An 18,856-nucleotide genomic window follows, 5' to 3' on the forward strand; every position below is an offset into this window, starting at 1 on the left:
AAGTGTATCAGATGGATGTTAATAATGTGTTTTTATGGTGACCTTGATGAAGCAATTTCGGTGTGCGATCACATATAGATGTTGATCCAAGGATCATGGAAAACAAGTTTTGTCGTTTGCAATAAATCACTTTATAATTTTAAGGAAGCTCTACGGTGTTGGTTTGGAATACTAACAGTTTTTATAACTCAAAATTTGGTTTTCCGGCCTTAAGATCTGTACCATCTGGGTAAGCATAGGTAGTGACGGTGTGAAGAGGCACTAGAAAATAGGAGAAGTGCTATGTTGTTGGTAGAGCTCCTATTCCAAGTTTCTGAAAGTATATAGGGAACTTCAACAAACGCCCTTGCAGCTAAAAGAGATCCATAGCAGCTCAAAGTACTTGAAAATGGCTATATGATGGTAACATAAATGGAATCATAAAGCTCACGGAGTCGAAACCTTGAATCTTCAATGTGCCAAAGACATGTCCTAGCGTACAAATACAGATCATGCTTTCGAATTTTACACTTCAACCCTTTTCCTTGTTTTAAATGTGACTTGTGTAATCAAATCAGGGACTAATATTTATATTATATGCTGTAAGAACCACCATCTTTTGTAGTCTTATGCAGTAGCATACTACTAGGATAAGAGATATGAATACTTTTGTTTGATAATACATCTAAGAAAGATAATGATTATATTATAGAGTGAGGAATGTAGTCATATTATTATTATTAGGACTTCAATCAGGAGAGCATTTGACTAGGACTGCAGAACGTGATATATGCTTGAAAGAGGTGTGTCAATTGTGTGAGAGAAATCTGAGATCTTGGTCCCATTGTCTCATGTGATACAGGGAATGCTATAAGTACGTCACTGGACACGTCAGCTAAATGAAAGAGAGCAACAAAAATTAGAAAAAACAGAAGAGCTTTCACTTGGAGAATTATCGAAAAAGATCAAAAAGTTTTGTTAGAGTCTTCTTCTCTCTTTTCTCTGTGGTTAACTGTGATTGTTCCTGTGAATTTTCTAGGAAAATCCCTCAATTGTTGTTCTAGAACTGTTTGTCTTCTTCTAAGTTCTTCACACATTGAGAGTTGGTTTGGCGTTTTATGAACGTGATTCCAAAGTTACTATTCATCATCTTCTCCAATACAGATTTTCTGTATCACATTGACCTTAAAACGGCTTATTAAACGGCTTGTAAACCACAAGAGCTACTCACAAACACATCGAGAGAAAATAGTTATTCATCAGGATTCAATCTGTGAAAGGTTTTATTGAAAGGTGTTCAAAAAAAAAAAGGTTTTATTGATTTTCAAATCAGAAAAAAATTTAGTATTAGTGAATTGTTTCATTTCTCTATTATACTAGTGGATATGTACAATCCATATTTAGATGTGAGATTTCCAACGATAACGTTGATGTTTGTCTTAATTTATTTTTAAATGTTTTCTTTATGTTATCTTTTATGTTTAATTACAATTAATTTGTGGAATGGTCCTGCTGAAGTGATTCTGGAATGGTGGATGTACCTACTAATTGATTCATCAACCGACTTATTCACGCAATTTAATGTAGACTAGGCTTATCCGTCTCAGATAACTGTATTGTAGTTCAAAGAGTTTATAGCGAATAAGTTCAATGCATAAATGAAAATAATTTTACAAACTGCAATATTAGAAAAATTAGTTACTTGCAAACTAATAGTAATGTGACATATACATGAAATATTTTTACTTGTATATCTTATACACTTATTATTTTTCAAAATTATACAAAATATAATACAAATGAATTGTTAATGGGTCAGAATTACACGAACCAATATTTTTAAAAAAATCATCCATTGATTAATATTTTGAATATAATAACATAAAACAACTGAAAAATTATGATTTTGATCAGTTGGTCATGTGTGAATCTCCCCATAATAGTGTACTTATATTTTTATTTTCTATATTCTGTTTAAGAATATATATCAGTTATAGATGATAAAAGTATATTTCTTTAAAATGTTTTATTGTTTCAAATAATTTTAGTAAACAAATTATCAATCCATTTTTAATCAGTAACTCTATGTTAATTAGATATATTTCTAATAATGTAATAATATTAAAATTAATGTTAAATGTTTCTAGTAGTGTATTTTTGATCAAATAATTAGAAAATAGAATATATTTAAATAATGTAATCTCTAATCTGAAATCATATTTTAAAAATATATATTTTATATAAAAAAAAATATAAGAATAATAAACAATTCAAATAATTGTGATCAAGAAGTTAAAATTATGGTTGTCATTTCATTTGAATAGATATTGTAAACTATTGTAATAAAAACATCTTTGCTTTTGAGTTATATTTAAAACTCTAAGTAATTGGATTTATATTTATCAATTTGATTCGCTTATGTAATTACATACCAGTCATCACTTCATTTTTTTTTTATTTTAGACCAAACATATATATTCAAACTATATAAATCAAGTGGATTTTTATCAAAAAAAAAAAGCTTTAAAACAAGAAGAAGATAAGACTACAAGTGAACGTGGCGATATTATTATTTTAATTATAAATGCATTCAATTTGGACAGCATTTAATTAGGCCATGCGCAGCGATGAATTCTCAACTGATCTCTAATTATTAAATGTGAAATAAATGAACAAGGAAGAGAGAGAATGAAAAAACGTTTCTTCTTGAAGAGACTAAAAAAAATCTGAGAGACTCCGCTTCCATTTTATCTTCTTTTCATTGGGTAAATTTTCATTTAGTTTTTGAAATTTAATTACAAATAATATTATACTAGTTTTTTATTGATTAGATACCATGGGAAGAACTTCTACCACTATGATGCTCTTAGGACCTCAGAATACATGCCTTAGAAAGTTCTCTATGCATTGTGTGAGAGAGATTTGAGATCTGGTGCCATTATCTCATTAGCCTTCAAGACACTTATAAAACGAGGGTTTTGTTGCCAACAAGAGAAGTCACAACGAGAGAGACAGAGAGAGCACTGATTTTGATGGATGAATTAGGGATTTGAACGTTTGGTAATAACGGTTATGTGCTTTGTGTGTTTAGGGTTTAGTGTTGGGATGTGCTCAGAGTCCGGTGCCTTGATCAAGACTTATGTGTCATCCTCACTATACTCTGATGATTTGCTCAGCTCCACTAAGCTCCAAGGTATCAACTTTAAAAAAAAAAAAAATAAGTATCTTACATAACGTGGATATCTTCTATACAAAAATTCGGGAATTCTCTATGCACCCATCTTTCCAAATGAAATCATCGCATTCGTTTTTTTTTGACAACATCATCGCATTTTTATAGTTAAATCCATTGTTGTTTGTATAGTCCCTTATGTCGCTGATCAGACTGGGATTCATAGTTATGTTCACAGCCGATATTGATTAGAGCGAGAGATCGCACCACGTTGGGACATACGAGCTCTCCCCACCATCGTTGTTTTCAAGGGGATCTTAGTGGCTACTCGCGCCGGAGCTCTTGAAGTAAAGACACTGAGGGAGATCATCGAAATATATGTGATGACGGGCTTGAGTCTTAAGCATGTTTATACATTTTATATGTTTTGAGTGTTGCGTGTATCTTTATGTTATCACTCAAAAAAAAACATTACAATTACACAAATTATAGAGAATAACAGCATTTTTGAGAAATCAGTTTCTCCTTCCAAGTTCCAACATATTATACTCGTAAGGTCCCTAGACTCCCTACTATCATCGTCATGGTCATGCGATGCTCATGACTCACTGAGACTACTTTTTGTACAAGATTTTTTTTAAAAAGATTTTCAGTGCGGTCACCAAGACACCAAAGTCCATATATTTTTAGAAAAATTCAAAATATATGACAATATTGTTTTAATACCTAGTTTCATCTGCACTAACATATGATGTTTCAAAGAGGTTTGGTGCTTTGTTGCTCTCCGTTTATCAAGAAAATAATAATTATATTGGTTTATTCCATCGATTTAGGGGGTATTATGAAGTTTTACTAATTAATTGATAAAAACATTGAACGATGCTCATTTACCATGAAAAAGAGTTTAGCATATAGTAAACAATGTAGAATATGGTAGAAATTTTAAACAACACTAAGATTTATAGGATTCAGTATATAAAGTATTTACCAAAACTCAATTTTTTGTAGGAGTTAGTCCATAGATTTTGAGAAAATTCAAAAATAAGATAATATTTTTTAATGCTTAGTTGCATCCGCACTAACTTTGATGATGGTCAAAGAGGTTTGGAGCCTCTGTGCTCTTCGTTTATCAAGAAAATAATAATTTTATTTGGCTATTCCATCGATTTAGGGAGTATTATGAATTTTACTAAATTAATTGATAAAAATAATTGAGATGCTCATTTACCATGAAATAGAGTTAAGCGACATTAATACAAATGTAAATATGATAGAAATTTAAAACAACACTAATATTATAGGCTTCAGTATATAAGTATTTACAAAAACTCATATTTTTGTAGGGGTTAGCCCATAGATTTTGAGAAAATTTCAAAATATGACAATATTGTTTTAATGCCTAGTTGCATCCTGCACTACATATGATGATGTTCAAAGAGGTTTGGAGCCTTTGTCGTCTCCGTTTATCAAGAATAATAACTTTATAGTGGTTATTCCATCGATTTGGGAGTATTATGAAGTTTTATTAAATTATTTGATAAAAACAATTGAAATATGCTCATTTACCATGAAAAGAGTTTAGCATACATTAATAAAAATGTAGAATATGGTATAAATTTGATAACAACACTAAAGATTATAGGCTTCAGTAATATAAGTATTTACCAAAAACTCATATTTTTGTAGGGGTAGCCCATATATTTTGAGAAAAATAAAAAATATGACAATATTGTTTTAAATGCTTAGTTGCATCCTGCACTAACATATGATGATGTTCAAAGAGGTTTGAAGCCTTTGTGCTCTCCGTTTATCAAGAATAATAATTTTATATTGTCTATTCCATCGATTTAGGGGGGTATTATGAAGTTTTACTAAATTAATTGATAAAAACAATTGAACGATGCTCATTTACCATGAAATTTTTTTTAAAATACATTAATACAAATGTAGAATATGGTAGAAATTTTAAAACAACACTAAAGATTATAGGCTTCAGTATATAAAGTATTTACCAAAAACTCAATATTTTTGTAGGGGTTAGCCCATATATTTTGAGAAAATTTCAAAAAATATGACAATATTGTTTTAATGCCTAGTTGCATCCTGCACTAACATATGATGATGTTCAAAGAGGTTTGGAGCCTTTGTCGTCTCCGTTTATCAAGAAAATAATAACTTTATAGTGGTTATTCCATCGATTTAGGGAGTATTATGAAGTTTTAAGAAATTATTTGATAAAAACAATGAAAGTGTCATTTACCATGAAAAAGAGTTTAGCATATATTAATACAATGTAGAATATGGTATAAATTTTAAAACAACACTAAAGATTATAGGCTTCAGTATATAAAGTATTTACCAAAAACTCAATATTTTTGTAGGGGTTAGCCCATAGATTTTGAGAAAATTTGAAAAAATATGAAAATAGTTTTTTAATGCTTAGTTGCATCCAGCACTAACATATGATGATGTTCAAAGAGGTTTGGAGCCTTTGTGCTCTCCGTTTATCAAGAAAATAATAATTTTATATTGGTTATTCCATCGATTTAGGGGGTATTATGAAGTTTTACTAAATTAATTGATAAAAACAATTGAAAGATGCTCATTTACCATGAAATAGAGTTAAGCATACATTAATACAAATGTACAATATGGTAGAAATTTTAAAAACACACTAAAGATTATAGGTTTCAGTATATAAAGTATTTACCAAAAACTCAATATTTTTGTAGGGGTTAGCCCATAGATTTTGAGAAAATTTCAAAAAATATGACAATATTGTTTTAATGCCTAGTTGCATCCTGCACTAACATATGATGATGTTCAAAGAGGTTTGGAGCCTTTGTCGTCTCGTTTATCAAGAAAATAATAACTTTATAGTGGTTATTCCATAGATTTAGGGAGTATTATGAAGTTTTACTAAATTATTTGATAAAACAATTGAAGATGCTCATTTACCATGAAAAAGAGTTTAGCATACATTAATACAAATGTAGAATATGTTAGAAATTTTAAAACAACACTAAAGATTATAGGCTTCAGTATATAAAATATTTACCAAAAACTCAATATTTTGTAGGGGTTAGCCCATAGATTTTGAGAAAATTTCAAAAAATATGACAATATTGTTTTAATGCCTAGTTGCATCCTGCACTAACATATTGATGTTCAAAAGGTTTGGAGCATTTGTCGTCTCCATTTTATCAAGAAAATAATAACTTTATAGTGGTTATTCCATCGATTTAGGGAGTGTATTATATTGTTTTATTAAATTATTTGATAAAAACAATTGAAAGATGCTCTTTACCATGAAAAAGAGTTTAGCATACATTAATACAAATTTAAATATGGTGTAAATTTTAAAACAACACTAAAGATTATAGGCTTCAGTATATAAAGTATTTATCAAAACTCAATATTTTGTAGGGATTAGCCCATAGATTTTGAGAGAAAATTTCAAAAAATATGACAATATTGTTTTAATGCCTAGTTGCATCCTGCACTAACATATGATGATGTTCAAAGAGGTTTGGAGCCTTTGTGCTCTCCGTTTATCAGGAAAATAATAATTCCATATTGATTATTCCATCGATTTAGGAGAGTATTATGAAGTTTTACTAAATTAATTGATAAAAACAATTGAACGATGCTCATTTACCATGAAAAAGAGTTTAGCATACATTAATACAAATGTAGAATATGGTAGAAATTTTAAAACAACACTAAAGATTATAGGCTTCAGTATATAAAGTATTTTCCAAAAACTCAATATTTTTGTAGGGTTAGCCCATAGATTTTGAGAAAATTTCAAAAATATGATAAATTATTTTTTAATGCCTAGTTGCATCCTGCACTAACATATGATGATGTTCAAAGAGGTTTGGAGCCTTTGTCGTCTCCGTTTATCAAGAAAATAATAACTTTATAGTGGTTATTCCATCGATTTAGGGTTTATTATGAAGTTTTATTTAATTATTTGATAAAAACAATTGAAAGATGCTCATTTACCATGAAAAAGAGTTCATCATACATTAATACAAATGTAGAATATGGTAGAAATTTTAAAACAACACTAAAGATTATAGGCTTCAGTATATAAAGTATTTACCAAAAACTCAATATTTTTGTAGGGGTTAGCCCATAGATTTTGAGAAAAATTTCAAAAAATATGACAATATTGTTTTAATGCCTAGTTGCATCCTGCACTAACATATGATGATGTTCAAAGAGGTTTGGAGCCTTTGTCGTCTCCGTTTATCAAGAAAATAATAACTTTATAGTGGTTATTCCATCGATTTGGGGTATTATGAAGTTTTATAAATTATTTGATAAAAACAATTGAAAGATGCTCATTTACCATGAAAAAGAGTTTAGCATACATTAATACAAATGTAGAATATGGTATAAATTTTAAAACAACACTAAAGATTATAGGCTTCAGTATATAAAGTATTTACCAAAAACTCAATATTTTTGTAGGGGTTAGCCCATAGATTTTGAGAAAATTTCAAAAATATGACAATATTGTTTTAATGCCTAGTTGCATCCTGCACTAACATATGATGATGTTCAAAGAGGTTTGGAGCCTTTGTCGTCTCCGTTTATCAAGAAAATAATAATTTTATAGTGGTTATTCCATCGATTTTGGGGGTATTATGAAGTTTTACTAAATTATTTGATAAAAACAATTGAACGATGCTCATTTACCATGAAAAAGAGTTTAGCATACATTAATACAAATGTAGAATATGGTATAAATTTTAAAACAACACTAAAGATTATAGGCTTCAGTATATAAAGTATTTACCAAAAACTCAATATTTTTGTAGGGGTTAGCCCATAGATTTTGAGAAAATTTCAAAAAATATGACAATATTGTTTTAATGCCTAGTTGCATCCTGCACTAACATATGATGATGTTCAAAGAGGTTTGGAGCCTTTGTCGTCTCCGTTTATCAAGAAAAAAATAACTTTATAGTGGTTATTCCATCGATTTAGGGAGTATTATGAAGTTTTAATAAATTATTTGATAAAAACAATTGAAAGATGCTCATTTACCATGAAAAAGAGTTTAGCATACATTAATACAAATGTAGAATATGGTAGAAATTTTAAAACAACACTAAAGATTATAGGCTTCAGTATATAAAGTATTTACCAAAAACTCAATATTTTTGTAGGGGTTAGCCCATAGATTTTGAGAAAATTTCAAAAAATATGACAATATTGTTTTAATGCCTAGTTGCATCCTGCACTAACATATGATGATGTTCAAAGAGGTTTGGAGCCTTTGTCGTCTCCGTTTATCAAGAAAATAATAACTTTATAGTGGTTATTCCATCGATTTTGGGGGTATTATGAAGTTTTACTAAATTATTTGATAAAAACTATTGAAAGATGCTCATTTACCATGAAAAAGAGTTTAGCATACATTAATACAAATGTAGAATATGGTATAAATTTTAAAACAACACTAAAGATTATAGGCTTCAGTATATAAAGTATTTACCAAAAACTCAATATTTTTGTAGGGGTTAGCCCATAGATTTTGAGAAAATTTCAAAAAATATGACAATATTGTTTTAATGCCTAGTTGCATCCTGCACTAACATATGATGATGTTCAAAGAGGTTTGGAGCTTTTGTCGTCTCCGTTTATCAAGAAAATAATAACTTTATAGTGGTTATTCCATCGATTTAGGAGGTATTATGAAGTTTTACTAAATAATTGATAAAAACCCTTGAACGATGCTCATTTACCATGAAAAAGAGTTTAGCATACATTAATACAAATGTAGAATATGGTATAAATTTTAAAACAACACTAAAGATTATAGGCTTCAGTATATAAAGTATTTACCAAAAACTCAATATTTTTGTAGGGGTTAGCCCATAGATTTTGAGAAAATTTCAAAAAATATGACAATATTATTTTAATGCCTAGTTTCATCCTGCACTAACATATGATGATGTTCAAAGAGGTTTGGAGCCTTTGTCGTCTTCGTTTATCAAGAAAATAATAACTTTATAGTGGTTATTCCATCGATTTAGGGAGTATTATGAAGTTTTACTAAATTTATTGATAAAAACAATTGAACGATGCTCATTTACCGTGAAAAAGAGTTTAGCATACATTAATACAAATGTAGAATATGGTATAAATTTTAAAACAACACTAAAGATTATAGGCTTCAGTATATAAAGTATTTACCAAAAACTCAATATTTTTGTAGGGGTTAGCCCATAGATTTTGAGAAAATTTCAAAAAAATATGACAATATTGTTTTAATGCCTAGTTGCATCCTGCACTAACATATGATGATGTTCAAAGAGGTTTGGAGCCTTTGTGCTCTCCGTTTATCAAGAAAATAATAATTTTATAGTGGTTATTCCATCGATTTAGGGGTATTATGAAGTTTTACTAAATTAATTGATAAAAACAATTGAACGATGCTCATTTACCATGAAAAAGAGTTTAGCATACATTAATACAAATGTAGAATATGGTAGAAATTTTAAAACAACACTAAAGATTATAGGCTTCAGTATATAAAGTATTTACCAAAAACTCAATATTTTTGTAGGGGTTAGCCCATAGATTTTGAGAAAATTTCAAAAAATATGACAATATTGTTTTAATGCCTAGTTGCATCCTGCACTAACATATGATGATGTTCAAAGAGGTTTGGAGCCTTTGTGCTCTCCGTTTATCAAGAAAATAATAATTTTATAGTGGTTATTCCATCGATTTAGGGGTATTATGAAGTTTTACTAAATTATTGATAAAAACAATTGAAAGATGCTCATTTACCATGAAAAAGAGTTTAGCATACATTAATACAAATGTAGAATATGGTAGAAATTTTAAAACGACACTAAAGATTATAGGCTTCAGTATATAAAGTATTTACCAAAAACTCAATATTTTTGTAGGGGTTAGCCCATAGATTTTGAGAAAATTTCAAAAAATATGACAATATTGTTTTAATGCCTAGTTGCATCCTGCACTAACATATGATGATGTTCAAAGAGGTTTGGAACTTTGTCGTCTCCGTTTATCAAGAAAATAATAATTTTATAGTGGTTATTCCATCGATTTAGGGAGTATTATGAAGTTTTACTAAATTAATTGATAAAAACAATTGAAAGATGCTCATTTACCATGAAAAAGAGTTTAGCATACATTAATACAAATGTAGAATATGGTATAAATTTTAAAACAACACTAAAGATTATAGGCTTCAGTATATAAAGTATTTACCAAAAACTCAATATTTTTGTAGGGGTTAGCCCATAGATTTTGAGAAAATTTCAAAAATATGACAATATTGTTTTAATTCCTAGTTGCATCCTGCACTAACATATGATGATGTTCAAAGAGGTTTGGAGCCTTTGTCGTCTCCGTTTATCAAGAAAATAATAGTTTTACAGCGGTTATTCCATCGATTTAGGAGGTATTATGAAGTTTTACTAAATTATTTGATAAAAACAATTGAAAGATGCTCATTTACCATGAAAAAGAGTTTAGCATACATTAATACAAATGTAGAATATGGTATAAATTTTAAAACAACACTAAAGATTATAGGCTTCAGTATATAAAGTATTTACCAAAAACTCAATATTTTTGTAGGGGTTAGCCCATAGATTTTGAGAAAATTTCAAAAAATATGACAATATTGTTTTAATGCCTAGTTGCATCCTGCACTAACATATGATGATGTTCAAAGAGGTTTGGAGCCTTTGTCGTCTCCGTTTATCAAGAAAATAATAATTTTATAGTGGTTATTCCATCGATTTTGGGGGTATTATGAAGTTTTACTAAATTATTTGATAAAAACTATTGAACGATGCTCATTTACCATGAAAAAGAGTTTAGCATACATTAATACAAATGTAGAATATGGTATAAATTTTAAAACAACACTAAAGATTATAGGCTTCAGTATATAAAGTATTTACCAAAAACTCAATATTTTTGTAGGGGTTAGCCCATAGATTTTGAGAAAATTTCAAAAAATATGACAATATTGTTTTAATGCCAAGTTGCATCCTGAACTAACATATGATGATGTTCAAAGAGGTTTGGAGCCTTTGTGCTCTCCGTTTATCAAGAAAATAATAACTTTATAGTGGTTATTCCATCGATTTTGGGGGTATTATGAAGTTTTACTAAATTATTTGATAAAAACAATTGAACGATGCTCATTTACCATGAAAAAAAGTTTAGCATACATTAATACAAATGTAGAATATGGTATAAATTTTAAAACAACACTAAAGATTATAGGCTTCAGTATATAAAGTATTTACCAAAAACTCAATATATTTGTAGGGTTTAAGCCCATAGATTTTGAGAAAATTTCAAAAAATATGACAATATTGTTTTAATGCCTAGTTGCATCCTGCACTAACATATGATGATGTTCAAAGAGGTTTGGAGCCTTTGTCGTCTCCGTTTATCAAGAAAATAATAATTTTATAGTGGTTATTCCATCGATTTAGGGGATATTATGAAGTTTTACTAAATTATTTGATAAAAACAATTGAACGATGCTCATTTACCATGAAAAACAGTTTAGTATACATTAATAAAAATGTATAATATGGTAGAAATTTTAAAACAACACTAAAGATTATAGGCTTCAGTATATAAAGTATTTACCAAAAACTCAATATTTTTGTAGGGGTTAGCCCATAGATTTTGAGAAAATTTCAAAAAATATGACAATATTGTTTTAATGCCTAGTTGCATCCTGCACTAACATATGATGATGTTCAAAGAGGTTTGGAGCCTTTGCCGTCTCCGTTTATCAAGAAAATAATAACTTTATAGTGGTTATTCCATCGATTTTGGGGTATTATGAAGTTTTACTAAATTAATTGATAAAAACAATTGAACGATGCTCATTTACCATGAAAAAGAGTTTAGCATACATTAATACAAATGTACAATATGGTAGAAATTTTAAAACAACACTAAAGATTATAGGCCATAGATTTTGAGAAAATTTCAAAAAATATGACAATATTGTTTTAATGCCTAGTTGCATCCTGCACTAACATATGATGATGTTCAAAGAGGTTTGAAGCCTTTGTCGTCTCCGTTTATCAAGAAAATAATAACTTTATAGTGGTTATTCCATCGATTTAGGGAGTATTATGAAGTTTTATTAAATTATTTGATAAAAACTATTGAAAGATGCTCATTTACCATGAAAAAGAGTTTAGCATACATTAATACAAATGTAGAATATGGTAGAAATTTTAAAACAACACTAAAGATTATAGGCTTCAGTATATAAAGTATTTACCAAAAACTCAATATTTTTGTAGGGGTTAGCCCATAGATTTTGAGAAAATTTCAAAAAATATGACAATATTGTTTTAATGCCTAGTTGCATCCTGCACTAACATATGATGATGTTCAAAGAGGTTTGGAGCCTTTGTCGTCTCCGTTTATCAAGAAAATCATAATTTATAGTGGTTATTCCATCGATTTAGGGGTATTATGAAGTTTTACTAAATTATTTGATAAAAACTATTGAACGATGCTCATTTACCATGAAAAAGAGTTTAGCATACATTAATACAAATGTAGAATATGGTATAAATTTTAAAACAACACTAAAGATTATAGGCTTCAGTATATAAAGTATTTACCAAAAACTCAATATTTTTGTAGGGGTTAGCCCATAGATTTTGAGAAAAATTCAAAAAATATGACAATATTGTTTTAATGCCTAGTTGCATCCTGCACTAACATATGATAATGTTCAAAGAGGTTTGGAGCCTTTGTCGTCTCCGTTTATCAAGAAAATAATAACTTTATAGTGGTTATTCCATCGATTTTGGGGGTATTATGAAGTTTTACTAAATTATTTGATAAAAACTATTGAACGATGCTCATTTTGCATGAAAAAGAATTTAACATACATTAATACAAATGTAGAATATGGTTGAAATGTTAAAACAACACTAAAGATTATAGGCTTCAGTATATAAAGTATTTACCAAAAACTCAATATTTTTGTAGGGGTTAGCCCATAGATTTTGAGAAAATTTCAAAAAATATGACAATATTGTTTTAATGCCTAGTTGCATCCTGCACTAACATATGATGACGTTCAAAGAGGTTTGAAGCCTTTGTCGTCTCCGTTTATCAAGAAAATAATAACTTTATAGTGGTTATTGCATCGATTTAGGGAGTATTATGAAGTTTTACTAAATTAATTGATAAAAACAATTGAACGATGCTCATTTACCATGAAAAAGAGCTCTATTTGTTAAAGTATATTAATTATTAAAAAAAAAAAACAAATTTTCTACTGAAAACAAGAGAAGAGAAGCGGTCTTGGGTGGAGAGAGTAGAAAAGGCCAAAAACCCATCATTCCGTCTTCCTCGTCTTCTCTCTATAGCTACCCTCTAAAACCACCGCTTCAGCTTCCCGAATCACATTTATATATATATATCTAACGATCAACCATTATTCTCGTCTGCTTGTGATTATAATTCTGTTAAATGGGTCTTCACTGATAACTCTCATTTCTCGATTTTACCCAATCTTCTTTGGTTTTAGTTTCTCTCATCCAAAAGTTTGAATCTTTACCCCACAAAAAAGTTGGAAACTTTATCAATCTTTGGGTTGTTGTATTTGGGAATCTCCGATCTAAAATGGCTGCGATCACTGAGAGTGTGGATTCTGGTGTTGGTGAGGGAATTGAGAATAGCTTGGTGAAACCGGAGGAGTCTGATCAAGTGAAGAAACTGAATCCTGAAGCTAAGGAGTTTATCCCTTCTTACAAGAAGAAGAACAATAACCAGTCTCTGTCTTCTGGTGATTTTGCCATCACTAAGAAGCAATCTGGTGTTGAAGAATTCTACAAAAAAGATGGCAGCAGGGTAACAAAAAAAAAGTTTGATTTTTTTTTGTTGGGTTGTTGTTGAAACTGTAAATGAATTTCATTGGCTGCTTATGTGATGATGTTTTAGTTTGGGTTCTTGATTATGATAAAAAGTCTCTAGCTTTGGAGGTTTTGTTTGATGATTTTCAGAGAGAAAGTTTCTGTTTTTACTTAACATTTCATCAATTGAGGATCTTTTAAATTATCCTTATAAAGTTTGGTTTTTGTGGATAATTACAGAGAAGAAACGATTATAATAACCAAGGGAGGAAAGTTAGGTTAGGTGGAAGAGCTTCCAAGGCTCAAAGAGATGATAGTATTAGAAGAACAGTCTATGTCTCTGACATTGATCAGACTGTAAGTTACCTTAACTCTCTCTCTCTCTCTCTCTCTTTCTCTTTTGTATCATTCTAATTCTATATTCTTCTTTCTTATTAGGTGACTGAGGAAGTCTTAGCTGGATTGTTCAGCAGCTATGGACAAGTAAGTTTAAAATCCACAAGCTAGATCCTTTTCTTTGTGTGTGTGGTTAAGTGTTAACATTGTGTTCTTTTTCTTGTGAAGGTTGTTGATTGTCGTATCTGTGGAGATCCAAATTCAGTTCTTCGCTTTGCGTTTGTTGAGTTCTCTGATGACCGTAAGTTATATTAAAGCTGTCTTCTTTAAAAGTTTTGATTTTACATTAGTAAGAATGTTTGGTTCAAGCAGAAGGTGCAAGGGCTGCTTTGAGTGTCGGTGGGACAGTGATAGGTTATCACCCAGTTAGAGTATTGCCTTCCAAGACTGCTATTCTTCCAGTGAATCCCACATTTCTCCCCAGGGTAATGTAAACAACTGTTTCCATTTTGAGGTTTGGAAACTGAACTTTTATGTCTCCTTTTTGTGTTGTGTTCAGTCAGAAGATGAGAGGGAGAAGTGTACAAGGACCATCTACTGCACTAATGTCGACAAGAATGTAAACACTTGTTCCCTGTTTATGCATTTTGTGTACTTGTTCTCAGTTTTTAAGATGACTTGTTTTAAAACTTTTGCAGGCCACTGAAGATGATGTCAGAATCTTCTTTGAGTCTGCCTGCGGTGAGGTCAGTCTAGAGCTACAATACAATATGAAGTTTGTAAAATGCAACAAATAAGATTTTCTTCTTATATTAAACAGGTTACTCGCATAAGGCTTCTTGGTGACCAGTTGCATTCTACTCGTATTGCTTTTGTTGAATTTGCCATTGTAAGCTCCCTGCTGTCTTCAAAACATGAGCTTTTGTGTCTTCTTTTACAAGTAGATAAAGTCAGTTTGAAAGGCTTGTGATTCTTAGTTTTACCGAAGAACTAAATATGTTTTTTTTTGGCTTTGGGGATGAAATATAGGCAGAGAGTGCAGTTGCGGCGCTGAACTGCAGCGGAGTAGTCTTAGGATCTCAGCCGATAAGGTACATTTTGCATTTAATCTTTGGCTGAATATTAAAACATGATATACTGAAACCTTGTTTTTTAAAATATCTTCAGGGTAAGTCCTTCAAAGACACCAGTGAGATCACGATTCACTCGATCACCATCGACAAACTAGGAGAGAAACAGAACCGAAGAGGCTTTGTTGATGAAGGAGAGTGATGCAAACACTTCGTTTTTAATTTGGCATTTTAATTATTTTCTAGATATCTCCCAGTTCGGTAGTATGTGGAGACAGAACCAACCAAACAATCAACATACTTTCTGAGTTCTTGTTCTGATACTCATTCGAGTATTTATACCTTCTTTCTCAAAATGGAAGATTATTAGTTTCTTTTTTGGTTGATTCTTAGTTATCGGGAAAGTAAAATATTATTTTCTTGATCTCGTTGGAGCTGATACTAAGCCATGCTTAAGGTTTGCTAACTCCGAACCAGCAAAGGTGGCTCTAACCACGGGGGGTTTAGGGATCAATCAAAAGTATATATCCTTTTCCTCGCATATAGAAAAACTTTAGGGACTGGTTTGAAAATATACAAAAACGACATCGTTTCGGAAAACCCCATTTTCGGATTAAACACAGTGACTCAAAAACCCTCGAGTCCTCCTCGATCGAAAGCCATTGTGTAATCAAATCGCACTAACAGATGAGAGGAGCTATTGGAAGAAGATTCTCGAACCCTAGCAATGGCTTTAGCCTTGCCTCCATAGTCAAGCACACTCCATTTCTCATCCAACCTACTTCTCATTTCTCCTCCGACGGCGGCGCTGGCCGTGGCCGTGGACGCGGCGGCGGTTCCGGATCCCCAGCCGCTGGAGCGGGACAGTTCGGTTTCAATCGCGAACCCGAAAAACCGAACGAACCGGTCGGTCAAGCACGTGGCTCATCGGAATCCCCAGGCGGATACGGTCACGGTCGTGGCCGCCCGATCCAATCCGATCCGATCTCTCCTCCGTTCTCCTCATTCGTCAAACCAGATTCGCATAGCGTTGGCCGCGGAGAGGTTCCCTCGGATCAGACCCCGTTTCCCCTTTCTCTCCTGAGCCTCCTCGCCATCCAGCTCCTCCACAGCCGCATCAACCGCGTTTCGAACCGCAGCAAACGCGTTTTGAATCGCAGCAACCGCGTTTCGAACCGCAGCAACCGCGTTTCGAACCGCAGCAACCGCTTTTTGAGCCGCAGCAACCGCGTTTTGAACCAGCCAAGGATGGCTTTCAGGGAAGTCCTCCATTTGCGAAGCTTGAGGCTACAAAGGATGCAACTGCGCCGCCACCACCAGGGCTCCGAACAACATAGCCAATGCTTTAGGAAGTGGAGCAGGTCGAGGAAAACCTTTTGTGCAAAATGAAGACAACCGCCACATTCAACGCTCTCCTCAGCGTCAGAAGCGAGCTCAACCGCCCAAGGATACAACTCCCCGACCCCAACTGAGTCCGGAAGAAGCTGGGAGGAGAGCAAGGAGCCAGCTTTCCCGCGGCGAAGCCGCCGAAGGAGGAGGCGGCGGTGTGAGGGGAAGAGGAGGAGGCAGGGGAAGGGGGAGAGGAGCGAGAGGGAGAGGCAGGGGGAGAGGTGGTGAAGGGTGGAGAGATGATAAGAAAGAAGAGGAAGCTGAACAGGAGGCTTTGAGTGTATTCGTTGGAGATTCTGCTGATGGAGAGAAGTTTGCTAAGAAGATGGGAGATGAGATTATGGCACAGTTAGCTGATGGTTATGAGGATATCTGCGAAAGGCTTTGCCTTCTACTGCTCATGATGCCTTGGTGGATGCTTATGATACTAATCTCATGGTAAAGTTTCTCTCTTTTTTGTGTTCTCTGGAGAAAAAAAAGTTTACATTTTGATCATGAATAGTGAATAATGATGAAGCAGTGTCATTAATATTAAAAAAAGTTTACATTTTGATCATGAATAGTGAATAATGATGAAGTTGTGGTCGTCTTGAAGCGTAGAAGATTGTGCTTGTATGTTCTTAGATTTATAACACAGCCTCTGAAGTTAACAGTTTGATGCTAGACAGTATCGCTTCGAGTAGGATCAGGAATAGTGAATATTTATTGAGGAAGCAATATCATTATTAATATTGATTCATACACTGCCTTGAAGCGTATAAGATTGTGCTTGTTTCTATTAACACGCCATCTTACGTTTTTAGTCTTTCAGTGAAAGGAACATGAAGAAAGTGCCTTATTTGTTGTTTGGCTTTGCATGAAAATGGATGTTGAGTCTCTAAGTTTTCTCTGTCTCTCCCTCTTTGTTTTGTAGATTGAGTGTGAGCCAGAGTATTTGATGCCTGACTTTGGATCAAATCCTGACATTGATGAGAATCCACCAATGCCTCTGCGTGAGTGTCTTGAGAAGGTGAAGCCCTTCATAGTGGCTTTAGAGGGGATCAAGGATCAAGAAGAATGGGAGGTAAAACAATGTTCAGCTTGCTTTTTATGCATCCACGCAGTACTTTTGTTTCGTTTGATCACTTAACCTTCTCGTTTTTTTTTTTTGCAGGAAGCAATTGAAGAAGTGATGGCGGAAGCTCCCCGTATGAAACAGATTGTTGATCACTACAGTGGTCCTGATAGGGTAACTGCTAAGAAACAGAACGAGGAGCTCGATAGGATTGCTACAACACTTCCCCAAAGTGCACCGGACTCTGTGAAACGATTTGCAGATCGTGTTGCTCTTAAGCCTCAAGGTTTGATATCACTCTGTTTTTTTAATCAGAGATATCTCTAAGGAAGATGTATTATTGATGTTATTTGAAATTTTTGGTAATGCAAGTAATCCTGGGTGGGGATTTGACAAGAAGTACCAGTTCATGGACAAGCTCGTTTTGGAGGTGTCACAGAACTACAAATAGAGAACTTAAGGTTTCAAAGACATTCTTAAAAGCTTAATCGTCGCAACTAAGTTTAGATTCGAATGAAGAATCTTGCCTCTAGTTAAACGATAGTTTGGCCTTTGAAAGGTCTCGCCTTTCACCTTTTTTTCATTATACGTTGTCAAGGTTTCCATAATAATGGCATTGTTCTTTTCGATTTTGTAACTCCAGAGATCGTTTTCCTTCTGTTTTTTCTTAATTTTATTAATATGTTCATTCGAAGAGAGAATGTTTACTAAATAGTAAATATCAAGTTTGTTTGCACACATGACGTAATCTAATAGAATATTCATGTATTCACAAGTGCTGCTGGGATCATTCTCGAGTTGACCTGACCTTTATACATTTACATGTTTTGGTTTACTTGATATTAAAACAAGAAGAAAATTTACATTTTCTGATTGTAGATTGATATTACCACTCAAGCCATGCTCATCTTATCATTTTGGGGCATTGGCCAGGCTCCTTCTCACATTAGTA

General features: G+C 32.2%; 1 protein-coding gene, 1 long non-coding RNA gene and 1 pseudogene across 3 annotated transcripts; all 3 read left to right on the forward strand.

Annotated features, from left to right (window-relative positions):
* The first annotated feature begins 5,098 nt into the window (after positions 1–5,098).
* On the forward strand, positions 5,099–6,501 carry LOC117130707. 2 transcript variants are annotated; one of them, XR_004454002.1, is made up of 2 exons: positions 5,099–5,187; positions 6,231–6,501. It is a non-coding gene; the product is annotated as an uncharacterized LOC117130707 (long non-coding RNA). The 2 variants fall into 2 exon arrangements; XR_004454001.1 differs by lacking the exon at positions 5,099–5,187 and adding an exon at positions 5,800–5,885.
* Positions 6,502–13,495: 6,994 nt separating this feature from the next.
* LOC103848901 (polyadenylate-binding protein-interacting protein 8) lies at positions 13,496–15,840 on the forward strand. The gene is made up of 10 exons (XM_009125723.3): positions 13,496–14,053; positions 14,296–14,412; positions 14,494–14,538; positions 14,620–14,692; positions 14,764–14,876; positions 14,951–15,010; positions 15,090–15,137; positions 15,212–15,280; positions 15,421–15,482; positions 15,559–15,840. The coding sequence occupies exons 1-10, from the start codon at positions 13,826–13,828 to the stop codon at positions 15,617–15,619; spliced, it is 876 nt and encodes a 291-aa protein (XP_009123971.1). The 5' UTR covers positions 13,496–13,825; the 3' UTR covers positions 15,620–15,840.
* Positions 15,841–15,982: 142 nt separating this feature from the next.
* LOC117130706 lies at positions 15,983–18,543 on the forward strand (annotated as a pseudogene).
* Positions 18,544–18,856: the final 313 nt, after the last annotated feature.

This window comes from Brassica rapa, unplaced genomic scaffold (assembly GCF_000309985.2).
Source record: "Brassica rapa cultivar Chiifu-401-42 unplaced genomic scaffold, CAAS_Brap_v3.01 Scaffold0663, whole genome shotgun sequence".
In the NCBI taxonomy this organism is placed as follows: domain Eukaryota; kingdom Viridiplantae; phylum Streptophyta; class Magnoliopsida; order Brassicales; family Brassicaceae; genus Brassica; species Brassica rapa.